The 13185-nt window shown below is 54.1% G+C and overlaps 1 protein-coding gene across 2 annotated transcripts in view; it reads right to left on the reverse strand.

The window, feature by feature from the left end:
* The window catches only part of DCDC2C (doublecortin domain containing 2C), an 88244-nt gene that overhangs the window by 47853 nt on the left and 27206 nt on the right, over positions 1-13185 (reverse strand). For both annotated transcript variants that reach the window (XM_004745736.3, XM_004745737.3), the window contains exons 3-5: positions 10862-10938; positions 6275-6403; positions 1161-1298 (exon numbers count right to left, since the gene is read on the reverse strand). In XM_004745736.3, coding sequence (XP_004745793.3) covers positions 1161-1298; positions 6275-6403; positions 10862-10938 — 344 coding nt within the window. The remainder of the gene's footprint in view (positions 1-1160; positions 1299-6274; positions 6404-10861; positions 10939-13185) is intronic.

The following is a 13185-nucleotide window of genomic DNA, read 5'->3' on the forward strand; positions in this document are numbered from 1 at the left end:
TTCCTGACTCCCATGGAGCCGGGAGACCCAGTAGGGACACACGGTGGAGCGCCAGGAGCTCCGCCACGGAGGGCCCCAGACTAATAGACCCCAAAGTCTCCTGAGGAAGCGTCAGATGCAGCTGTGCCCTGGGAACGTATGTCAGGCCGCCCTGTCAGGGGACTTCCAGGTTCTTGAACTGCGAGACCAGCAGACGGACAGAGTCCACGCCTGTCCACGTGAGCAAACCTGCAGGCTCTGGGCAAGCAGGTCCGCGCACGAGGCTGCGGGGTCCTTCAGAGCAAAGCCCCGGGCGTCCCTCGGGCAGGAGAACATTGTGCACCATCACAAGAGCTTTTCTGGCCAAACTCAGATGCCGAGCCAGGGAGTGAGCAAAGCCCAAGAAGTGACAGTCAACACTCTAGCTTTCTCCGGTGATGGAATGGGAGACCCCACCAATGCCTATGTCTCCCTCATAGACGTTCCCAAAAGTCCACACACACACACACACCATGGTGCACCTTTAGCGGGGCCGGGATCCACGGTCAAAATCACCACGGTTTCCACCAGGAAAGCCTGCCGCCCCACAGCCACTCCGGACTCCAGAGCAGGGAACCCGGGCGAAGGAAGAAAACAGAACCAGGTCGTGGACGGAGGCCGGGCCGTCCCAACTGTGTCCCGGGGCCCATGTGATCTACACACTGATGCTCGTTCTGTCCGAGTCTCCCAGTGTCCCCCCCGAGAAGAAGCCGTACACGCAACACAAGGGCTCCCTGTCCTTCTCACAACATCACACAACAGGGAGTCTCACGCCTCCCTGTGAAAATCCAAAACTGTGTCCTGTATGAAACAAGAGTATGTCGCTTCACTCCGGAAAAGCAGCCAAGAGCTGAGCGGATGTACTTGGGGGCAATCCCGGGGAAAAAGGCAAACTCTCAGGGCGCCTGGGTGGCTCAGTGGGTTAAGCCTCTGCCTTCGGCTCAGGTCATGATCTCAGGGTCCTGGGATCGAGTCCTACATTGGGCTCTCTGCTCAGCGGAGAGCCTGCTTCCCCCTCTCTCTGCCTGCCTCTCTGCCTACTTGTGATTTCTGTCTGTCAAATAAATAAATAAAATCTTTAAAAAAAAAAAAAAAAGGCGAACTCTCCCAACTCAGGAGGGCAAGGTAGGAAGCGGGCTCACTGTTGGACCTCGCTGGGCACCGTGGAGGACTTCCAGTAAGGGAAATATTTGAAGGTCTCCAGTCCTGCGGCCACGTAGAAGTGGTTGTCCTGTAGGTCCTTTGAGTTCTCCAAGAGATGCCCGTTCATGGTAAATAACCTGTGAACAGAGCGAGAAGAGATGGCGGGAGAGTCAGAGCAGCGGCCGCGGGCTGGGGGCCCTTCCGCAGGCGATGCGACCGGGACGGGGGCTACCGGCGAGCGCCGAACACGTAAGCAAGTGTAATCCAAACGGGCTCATTAAATCCCGTGGGAGCTGCCCCTCCAAGGCTAGGCTTGCTTCCCATTTTTAGATTTTTAATTAAAGTATATTTTCAATTATGTACAAGTACTCAGAGGCCCTTGAGAACATTTTAAGCTCTTGGTTGGTGTTCAATTAATTTTAACGACAGCAAAAATTGATACAAATTGGCTTGTATTATTCTAACAATGCTTGGAAAACAAACCGGTATTTATTAGCAAATAATATGCCTTTTTATAAGCCCCAGACGACTCCTATTTGCCTACTCTTACTCTGGGCTGGCAAGTGGACTGGCAAGTGTCCGTCCACTCGTTCTTTCACGTAGGACATGATTCGACTCACTCAGTGCTGAGCATCTTCACGCGCTGGACAAGGTGGTGCCGTCTTGGACATAAATGCGAGTAGAGAGGTCACCCGGGTTTGTACACAAACCTATCAACACAAATGGGACCAGCGAAGGGCAAAGACCCAGACTTCCAAGAGGAGGAAACCAGACTCAACGGAGGCCTCACAGAGGTGGGGGCACGAGAGGGCTGCAGAGGGCGGGCGGGGTCCTCTCGGGAAGACCGGCAAAGCCGTCCGGGGTAGCAGGAGGGGCCAGAGGCCAGAACACGGGGTCAACTGTCGCTGAAGGTGAAAGGCACACGCAGAGTGGATTCTGGGACGTGGAATGTTCTAGGGAGAAGAAGGGATCCCTGGGGTTGCCGCAGTGATTGGAAGTTGCCATGGAAGAGCGGGCAGGAGCTGGGTGCCAGCCATCGGCCGCTGACCGGTGCGGGGGCATCACGCCCATGCAGCTGATGGAGGAAGGGGCCCAGCCTGAGACAGGAGGCTCGGGCGGGACAGAGAGGGTGTACGCGGGGATCGGGGGTCTGGGCAGCGATCCGGAGCGGGCAGAGGACACGTTCCCGCGGAAGAGGCTGAAGCCACAGAACCGTCCTCTGCCCATCAGTCCTTCTCCAGCCTCAGCATCAGAACGCGGGAAGGCTGCTAAGACGCAGACGGCGGCCCCGCCCTCACGGCCTCCCGGCCCGATCCAGGACAGAGCTGGACGCGCTTCTCTAAAAACGCCGGTGTCCCTGCGGCAGCGGCTCCAGAACTGCGTGAGGACGGCTGCCTTAGACCAGCCCCGGAGGGACAGGAAGACCTTCCCGACAGGAAGCCACCGACAGCCGCCTGGGCAGCAGGGGCCGTGACAAGGAGCACAGTGCCGGCAACTCTGTTCCTCTCCTGCCAGGGCCCTCCTGGGACCGCTGGTGCTTCCCTGCACTGGGGACCCAGACGGCCGGTGCAGGCGTCCCCGGGACGCAGTCCGGAGCCACAGACGCCGGCCGCAGGCGAGGGGTGGCCGGAGGCCGACAGGGCGGAGGGGCAGCAGGGCCGTGCGGGCTGGAGGACGGCGTCTCCTGCTCAGGGCGGCCGGGTGAGGCCGGTGCGTCCCCCAGAAGCAGACGCGTCCGAGCAAGTGGGCCAAGAATTTAATACATACATGAAAACACCGTAAGTGCGGTAAGAGGAGAAGTTACACACAGGAAACAAGAAAGTGTGAAGAAGAAACAGAAATATGGATGTGAACACTGAGTCGCGGAGACAACTGGTTTGGGCGCCCCGCGGAGGCCGTGCCACGGCTCCAGCCGCTGCCGGGAGGGCAGGACCGAGGGCGAATCCCGGAGGCGGTCGGCACGAGAAACACCGCGCACGGGAGAAAGGCCCCGAAATGAGGGTGAGCAGGACTGCCGCTGCCCGAGAGAATCTCAAAACGTAACAAAAGTGAAAGGGAGAGAAATGTGTAGGAACGCGGAAGATGAACTTCACAGGCTCAAACTGAGTCACTGAGCGTCACTAAGGAGGGAGCCCGGGAAATCTCACGGGCGGGCGCGTGGACGCGCTCACCCCCAGGAGGGTCCTCCCCGGACGAGCCGGGACAACGCGGCCACAGCCGCACCCGCACCAGAGTCTTCAACAGCAGCACGGAAGGCCCGAGACGAGGACCGGGTGTTTGCGAACCTGGAAGGAAAGAACTCGCAGCCGCCGACCCCCCGCGGAAACGGGAAGGCCCGGGAAGGCCCGGGAAGGCCGTCGCCGTCACCAGGCTCCCCGGCCCGACTCACCCCGAGAGCGTTTCTACAGGAAGAAGCCGAATGGCAGGAAAAGCCCCTGGAGGACACCGACGCGGGGTCACGTGCCACGGGCGACCACGCACGCTGCCACAATCCGGGCTGTCATTTAAAAAAAGGCAAAGAAACCCTCCTCAGGATAACCCGAAATTCAGACCGTGGATCACGGCAGCGCGACGGGCCTCGTTGAGGGGGGAGCCCAGGAGAACGCACCGAGGCCTCTGGTCCCGTCGGGGAGGGGAAGGAGTCAGTCCGGCGTCTGCGAAGCGGGAGACAGACGCGGGGGACATGGAGTCTGGGTTCCTGTCGGGGGCCCGGGGGATCCTCGGCACCGTCAGCAGAAACGAGGAAGGGGCTGTGCGAGGCGACAGGTCAGGCGGAGGGCGGTGGACGCAGGGAACCGAGCTCTCGGCAGTGGCAGAGCAGAGGGGAATGGACCCTGGAGCAGCTCAAGTCGGACGTGACAGCACAAGTCCCGGACACGCCAAAGGGGCTGCGGGTCTTCCCTCCAGCGGCGGGAGCCCCGCAAGGATGAGACGCGTCGCCCGCGTGTTTCTCTGAATGTCTGTTCTCAGGAAGCTCAGTGTTCTCTGCCGTGATGAGACCAAATAGACGTACCATTGGTACTTCCAAGCATTTCTTTCATTCCCAAGCTCTGCACCTTTTCTACATCCAACCATAAAGAACTGGGCAGAGGTGGAGAGAAAAACCAGAAGCGTATTAATCGAATGTCCTGTTTTCCCTCCGAACCTCCTGTTTCCTTGCTCGCTTCGCCTCTGGCTTTCCACGTGTGACGTGCGATCAGTTCTGCCACCACCTCCGGCTCCGTCCAGGAGCGCACACACGTCCGCCGGCTCCGCGGACTGGCTCTTTCCTTCGGAGTAACACGCTGACATTTATCAACCTGCCTTCGGGAACATCTGGGTGCCCGCAGTCCTGGTTTTTAGGTCACATCGAACTTCCCTGGCACATGTGGGATCCCCTCGGCACTCCCGACGACCCCGCGACTCTCGACGCCCAAGAGTTATGCTCTGCTCACACAGAGGCCTGGTCTTCATCACTGGCGTCACAACTGCCGATCGTAGATCAATTGCTTACGTTTTAACTGACCCCCCAAGAGAGACAACTGACCAGTGAAACAGGAGTGAATGTTTTGGCCCTTCCACCCCAACGCCTACCGTCATGGGGACCATCACGGTCCATACAGACGATACTTCAGACACCCAGCATCACGTCTCAGACTTTTTGACTGAGAAGGTTTGTGCCTTCCCTACACTTTGTCAGCCCCTCCCATGTAGGACTTTGTGCATCCTTCTCCCCGGCCGTGTTCCCAACATTGAAGCCTCGACCTTTCCCTCTGCAGCCTGCTAGGCTGCTGCTCCCACTGTCCCTCCTTCTGGTCCATCGATCCGCACCAACCCCTTGGTCTAAGTCCACCAGCCTGTCCCTGGATTCACTCCCACAACCAGCCATGGCCGCCTCACCTCTGTCTCCCCTCTGTCCACCCCACCACTGTCCACCCCACCTCTCCCCAACCCCGTATCCTCATCCACCCATTCACCATACCTAGCACATGGCAGATGTTCAATAAACTATGCTGAATGGAAAATGAAATAAATTAGTTAAAAATAAGTGTGGTGGGATGCCTGAGTGGCTCAGTTGGTTGAGCGTCTGCGTTCAGCTCAGGTCATGATCCCAGGGTCCTGGGATGGCGTCCCACACTGAGCTCCCTGCTCAGCGGGAAGTCTGTTTCTCCCTCTGCCCCTCTGTCCCTCCCCCTGCTTGTGCTCTCTCTCTAGCGCTAATAAAGAAATAAAATTCTTTTTAAAAAATAAATAAATAAATAAAAATAAGTATGGTAAAAAGACAGTAAGTACCAATTATCTGTTTTGTGTGTGTTGAGTCTGAGGAGTGTTGGAGAGGATGTGGAGAAAGGGGAACCCTCTTACACTGTTGGTGGGAATGCACGTTGGTGCGGCCACTCTGGAAAACAGTGCGGAGATTCCTTAAGAAATTAAAAATAGAACTTCCTTATGACCCTACAATTGCACTCCTGGGTATTTACCCCAAAGATACAGATGCAGTGAAAAGAAGGGCCATCTGTACCCCAATGTTTATAGCAGCAATGGCCACGGTCGCCAAACTGTGGAAAGAACCAAGATGCCCTTCAACGGACGAATGGATCAGGAAGATGTGGTCCATATACACTATGGAGTATGATGCCTCCATCAGAAAGGACGAATACCCAACTCTTGTAGCAACATGGGTGGGACTGGAAGAGATGATGCTGAGTGAAATCAGTCAAGCAGAGAGAGTCAATTATCATATGGTTTCACTTATTTGTGGAGCATAACAAATAGCATGGAGGACAAGGGGAGATGGAGAGGAGGAGGGAGTTGGGGGAAATTGGAAGGGGAGGTGAACCATGAGAGACTGTGGACTCTGAGGAACTAACAGGGTTTTGGAGGGGACGGGGTGGCAGGTTGGGTGAGCCTGTGGTGGGTATTGTGGAGGGAACGGATTGTGTGGTGCATAAACAATGAATTCTGGAACACTGAAAAGAAATTTAAAAAATAAATAAATTTTTTTAAAGACAGTAAATATTGTCTGATTCAAATAGTTAAAATCAGAGTTAACGACGCCACATGGGGTCCTTGCCGGTCCGGGGAGGACACTCCCATGCAGTGACCGGATCTCCCCCAGGGGACAGAGCCTTACTTTCGCACGCCTCCTAGAGGGAAGACTTTTTCCCCAATCATGGCCAGCACACTATTCCATTCCATCAGACTGAATTTGGGTACGATGACTTTTACAGGTGGGATAAATAGTCTTCCATTTGTGAAAACACTGTAAGAATAAAAATTTTAAAAAAGCATTCATTAGTGCCTTACGCTTGAGGGGGAACACTGGAAATCCAAAAAGAGACCCATGATTAGGGAACCGTAAGCAACATGCGATCTCCAGGCAGCCCTCAGATGCCCAGCCTGACCTGCCAAGGACCGTGACCGGCCGAGGACTGTCACCAAGAAGCTCAATGCTGAAAGCGTGGTGACACAGCGACTCTGCAGGGAAACATCTTTTCACAGACGATCCAATGTCCAGGTGAACAGGACACGACTCCCTTTAAATAACAGACCTCCACTGTGGTGAGTAAAATGGAAGAAAATGGTGCCCTTTTGGCAAACAAAGGGAGAATTCTGCCTTTAAAAATGCAGTTCCTTTCCCTTCCCATGGAGCCACGGTAATGTCCCACAGGAAATAATGTGCAATCCTCCGAAAAGATAACAGAAACAATTGATTTCACTCATGTAGTCTTAAGGCAGCTTCCCCATGATCCCAGTGGATTTATTTTGTTTTCTGCGTCGGGGCAAGGGGCTGGCGGTGGGAAGAATACTCAGTGTAGTTCTCCTGTTCATGAGGCTTTGCCACCTGAACCAAGTCACTTGGCAACAGTTTCACACTCTTGTAACTCAGAATAATGTAAACGATGAGTCTTGTTTCTGTAAGTCTTAAAGTAATAAATTACATTTAACATTAAGGAGCTCAATTTTACAATTCTGGCTTTCCATTTTTTACATTATTCATGGTTACTGTTATTTTGTTGTGGTTGTTTTCCTGTAATACAAATAATTTAAAATTGGATGAATACATCTCTTTTTCTTTCAGAGCAAATATAAACTTTAATACATTTGTGCAAAGTACAAAAATTCGGTTTTCTTTCCTAATGCTCTATGGCAAGGGGCTTCAAACCCATACAGAGACCACCTTCTTCTCTACGGAAAATACTTCCCCAAAATAAACCCTGGAAAATGTTCTGTGCAAGTTATAGTACAATGCATTTATGTGATAGCCCTCCTGCAGTAAATACTTGCCACGATGTTTTCATCTCTTGGTTTTCCTAAATGTCTTATCCCAAAAGTCTTCCCAAACATAGATTACTACTTGTAATAAGAGAGGTGAGTGTTTAAACAAGGTCATGCAGTGTGTCTGTCTAAATTTTTAAAGATACTTAACATGCATTCTTATACTGAGTGTGGGGAAATAGGCACTCTTACGAACAGAACTGTGTCCCCTCCCCAAGAAAAAAATTGTGGCGGCAGCAGAATCCAGCCGACTAAGACACACACACCCAGTGGGGCTGTCACTGAAAGTGTCGTGCTCTTCCTCAGAGCGAGTTGGTCACACAGACTAAAGAGACAAACAGGGTCCGTAACCATGGTCCCTCTTGTGAAATCCAACCCTGGAAATGGAGCAGACTCCTAGATAAAGACATTTCTCATAGGATTATTTACAGAAACAAAATATGAAAAGAACCTATAGGTCCAGGTACTGAGAAATGGTCAAATAAACTGGCACAGCCAGATAGTGATAAACTACGCAGCAGCTTAGAATTGTTGATGCAGAATTTGTATTTACAGGGGGTTATGGTCAAATACAGTTAATGCTGTAAACACACACACAAACACACACACACACTCACCCCAGAAGGTATGAAGAGACCATGAAATGTGAGTGTCCTTCAGGCTACGAGGAGGATCTGAGAAGTTGGACAAGGTATTTTTATTTTATTCTTTACAGGGTTCCAGGTTCCCACATGTATTTATAATAAGAATGTAAAAATGGGGGGAAACTACCCATTTGAATATTTTAGTTTTTAAAGACCAAGAAAGGAAAGAAATGTTTTTTCTAATCTATAAATTAAGAAGCTACAAGTTCAGAGGGCGTGCCAGAGTTAACACAGCTCCCAAAGTTGCTGGTTGAGCTGAATAATGAACCAGAGCTTCCTGCTCTGCCGGAATTCGAGCCTCGGTCCACCTGCCACCCGACACTCCAGGTGGTTGGATGACCAACCGACCCCACTGAGTACCCAAGAACGGTTTCCCAGGGAAGTCCCTGATGGAGAGGTTAGGGGCGGTCAAAGCCCAGCATGGTCAGATGAGGGCACATCTGAATTTTGGGAAACAGTGCAGCCAGTTACGTAAAGCACAGCTTATCCACATGTGCTCGTAAGGAACCATCTCCAAGACACACTGTGTGGTGGAAAAAAGGGGGCACCCAACAGTGTCTGTAGGACCCAAATGCTTGGGTCTGTGAACCTGTCCTGTAAGGATCCTCGAGAAGCGGTTAGCAGCCGTTGTCTTCAGGGAAGTCACTACAGATCTAGGGACAGAAGGTGGGAGGAACTCTTACTTGTAACACATACCTTTTAAAGCTGTTTATTTCTTTATCATGGGCATATGTTACTCTGGTCCCAAAAAGTAGTTAGTTTTTAGAAATATAACTCAAATAAGAGATGTTAAAGGCATAAAACTATACTCTATGCACCAGCTGTGATGCTCATTAAGGTTTAATAAATATTTTAAGTAGAACATATTTTAAATTACTAAATAAGAAATATTTTAAATTTTTAAAAAATAAGAAATAGCACATGGATCTAGAAATGGACCTTCCTCAGGTGTTGATGATGGTGATGATGGTGACCCAACAGGTACCATGTGACGCAGCTTTGCTTCATGGCAGAAGCAGGACCTAAATCCAAGCCTCACCCTCCACACTTCAAATGCACGTGGTCTGGACGTGCTCAGTTCTGGGGAGACCCAGACAGCCAGGGGAGCCCCAGGCTCTCTCTCTGAACCTGGGCACACTCAAGCAAGCCACCCCACTACCACCACAGCTCCCCAGCCTGTGAGAAGGGAGAAACTCCTTTCTCCCTTGAACATCAAAGACTCTGGAACCCACCACAACTATTTCGTTTGCTTGCTTTTTATAGTTGCAGGTTCTCCAAGCAAACATCATCTGGTCTCTGTAGAGAAGACACTGCGTTTGAATGGATATTTGGGTCCATCTAGTGGAATTTCTAGCACACCGATCTAATGCGTGGAGCACATGCTGCAAGTGTAAATGGTCCGTAATAGAGGAAAAAAAAATCCATCAAAAGAAGTGAGAATCACTGATATTTTGGTTCATGCCAAAAAAAAAAAAAAAGTAGCTTTAGGGATATGCCCTTTTGTCAGGCACGATCCATAAGTCCATACTGTTTCCTAAGATTTCTATTCACTCTTCAGAAAGGCGTCTTTCACAAACTTTGGAAATTCTGTGCCTCTCATCTTTTCAAAACGGCTTTCAGGCCTAGAGAAGGCACAGTGGAAAGACCCAGGTGCTGAAGGAGAGGTATTCTATGGAAATGATGGTCCAGGTTCTAAATAGACATGAAAAGGGGCACATGTGGCTAATCAACAGGTCATGTTTCCTGCCTCCTTCTGCCTCCCAGTCTGGGCTCTGAGGAGTCTAGCCATGGCCCCCGGCCCCTCCCTGGTCAGCACGCATAGGAAGGACACCGGGTCGAGGACATGGCAGGTGCTGACCACGGCCAGGACCAGACGCCCCAGCTGGTGCTATTCGGACACGGAGAGCCCACCGTTCTGCAGAAACTCCCCGGGATTCTGTGCCCTGGGAACAGAACATGGTAAAAGGGAGGACACTGGCTCCATCTCCACATCACAGGTTTTCATCATAGATATGATAACATCCCAGTACAAGAAGGCCTCGGAGAGCTCCTGCTCCAGGACCGACACTGGGCGGGGCTGCTGGTCGTGTCCCCAAGGAGCCCGCGGCACACGGGCGCATGATATCATCCATCCTGTTTTACAAGCAAGGGAGCCAATGCAGAGACATGGGGCATGTGCCAGTCACAGAAATAGGAAGATGAAAGCGGGATTTGAGCCAATGATGTTTTTGAGTCGAGTGTGTGCTTTCTGCAGCCCCAAATCTAAAGCAGACGGGCCCAGAGAGCCGTCTCGATCGCCCTGACACACAGTCCCAGGCACCTTGACCCTAACATCAGCTGTGGCTCCAGCGGGGAATGGAGACTCCAGACATCCCCCTCCTGCCACCGCGCAGGAGCGCGACCTGCTATAACCCCGCAGGTCTTTGCCTTTGGTCTTCCTCTGCCAGTAAGAGCTCAGTGTGGGGAAAGAGCCCGTAAGCTTCCTTTCAACACCCACCAGCGGCAACTGCCAGCTTTAAAAATAAGAGCCTAAGATTAAATTCTGTGTGGGAAGCCCCTTGCCTTTCCACCCCCGTGGAAACTGCTGAACAGCGGGGCAGCTGGATTGTTTTCCAAACCAGGGAAAGGAGGGGCGGCGGGGAGAGGGGTCAGAGGAAGGAGGGAGGGGGAGCCAGAGGGGGGGGAGGGGCGGGGAGGAGGGAGGAGGCGGAGGGCTGGTGAAGGTGAGTCTGTCCAGCTGAACTCTCGCTGTCTCTAAGGAGCCCAGCAGTTGTGACCGCTCACAGGACCTTACTCACTTAACGTGCCGGGAGGTCCGGTGAAGCGTCTGCCACCGGGAAGGCACATTCATATCACAATGTACCACTGGTTTGATCTGAAAAGAGGAAAAGAGTCAGAATTCAGTTCAAAGTGACAAACACCTGTTAACTAGCAGCAGACCGCATAGACCTGCCCCGAAACAAGCAAATGTGGGGACGGCCCGGCTGACAGCCTCACGGGGCGGCCCCAGGAAGGGCCGGATTCCTCAATGGGGGGAGGCGGGGGACAGGACTCCCGCCCAGCAGCGCCAGGTGACTGGGGTTGGGATCGGCGGGCTGTGCCTTCCGGTTGGGGTAAGAGCCAGGTGAGCAGGTGCACAGCGGGCTAGAGCCGTCCCGGAAGGTCCAGAGAGATCCACAGCAGCTCCGGACATGCCCAGCAGCGCACCTGACGAGCCAGCATCCGTGATACACTCCCCAGGCACGCAGGTCGGCCAAACCGTGCGGCCCAAGAATGGTGGGTGGCTTCTAAGTCAGGCCATGGGGTTCAGCTAGAATGCCCTATGAGCAGGTGAGAACACCTCCCCCGTTGCCTGATCCTTTCCTGTGCATCCGACCTGAGGGACTTAGCCACCCCTGGGGCTCATTCCGCTTCTACCTCACACCCCCTGTGGCCTAACACATGGAGGAAAAGGACCTCGGAGCCTTGCCGGAGGCAACCAAAATCTCTCTTCCCCGGAGTCTTATCATTTGCAAGAGTGCAGAAAAGCAAGAGGAGGGGACTGTGCTGTTGACACACTGGGGAGGGCCCGTTGTCAAGACCATGACCCCGCACAGTCCCGGAGCTGCCTCAAGGCTTCTCCATCATGACCTCCTGAAACTCGCTCCCCAGCAGTGTTTGTCCCTTCTCTGTCTCCAGCAGGCTGGAGAGCGTGGGTCCGATTCACCCTCCAGACCTCCAGGGCCCGAATGCCCCACCCGAGCCACGAGGCCTCCACATGCCCTCTGCCCGAGCCCAGCCTGCCCGCCTGCCTCATTCCGCCGCTGCGCACTCTGCCAGCCTCCACCCGGGGCCGCGGCCGCTCTGCACCTTTGCTCCTCCCACCAGGCACACCGCAGCCCCTCAGTGCTCACCATCAACCACCCTGCCCAGCAGGCCCTCATCAGGGCCCTCGGGTGCCCCCCACACCGCACGCTGCAGTTCCTGCGGGCTGCACCCCACCCCTGCTGCACTGTGAGCTCCACGGCACCGGGAGTCCGCGGAGCCCTCACCCGGAGCCCTCACCTGGAGCCCCGCCCTCACCTGCAGCCCCGCCCTCACCTGCAGCCCCGCCCACACCTGCAGCCCCGCCCACACCTGCAGGCTGCATCCACACACCTGTGCAGCTGACCCTCCCCGTCCCCATCTCGGGCTACCTGTGACCCCTTCCCCTTCTGACCCAGGCCCGAGGAACAGCTCACAGGGCGGCTGGACCCACCGGCACGGGAAGCGCTTGCTGCGGGCTTGGGGCCCCGATCTGCCAAACGCCTCCCTCCGCGCCAGCCCTGAACGTCCTCTCGGCCCGGAGCGTGCTGCCTGCCTGCGCTCCGACTCCATGTGCCCAACCTCAGAATCGGGGAGACCCTGAGGCTCTTCCTCCCCCACCCCTTCAACTAAACCATCCCCGCGGCTCTCCCTTTTAACCCCGAGCCCTGTCCCGGACCCACGCGCGTCCATCGTGCTGCTCAGGCGGCCCCATCTCCCGGCCGCTGGTCCTCCCGGCCCCACGGTCCCTTCCCCACGGGACCGCCCTGGGGAACATCAGTCAGAATGGTCCCCCCGACTCAGAGCCCCCGTGGTGGAGAGAGCCGCACGTGCACTAAAATCCGCACCCTTCCCTTCCTCCCCACACCACAGCCCTGCATGCGTTCCCGCAGCCCGCGGACATCCAGCTTGTCCCTGCACGAGACCTTGAGCCCGGAATGTGCCTTCGTGTCTTCACACACCTTCCTCTTTCCTGCATTTAGGACTCGGCTTAGAAGCAGCCCCTCAAGAGGTGCTCCCTGATCGATCACGCCTTTGATTTATCTCCATCTAGCATTTACTACCGTCTAGTATGTCTGTGTTTACTTGTTCACTTATGGTTGACTCCTCCTCCCGGGAATGTAAGCGTCCAGAGAAGCAGAGATCGTGATGGTCACGTTGGACTAAGGATCCCCAGAGCCTGAAGAATGAGTGGCCCAGAGCAGGAGTTTGAGAAGAAGGTTGTGAGTATGAAGGAATAAATGTTGTCATGGCAAGTGAGAAACAGCCGACACTCCAGGAAGAATCCCAGGAGAAGTGAGGTCAGTGAACGTGGTGGAAATGCAGCCGACAGCCCATC

Source organism: Mustela putorius, unplaced genomic scaffold (assembly GCF_011764305.1).
Source record: "Mustela putorius furo isolate JIRA1106 unplaced genomic scaffold, ASM1176430v1.1 tig00000813_pilon_pilon_pilon, whole genome shotgun sequence".
Classification (NCBI taxonomy): Eukaryota; Metazoa; Chordata; class Mammalia; order Carnivora; family Mustelidae; genus Mustela; species Mustela putorius.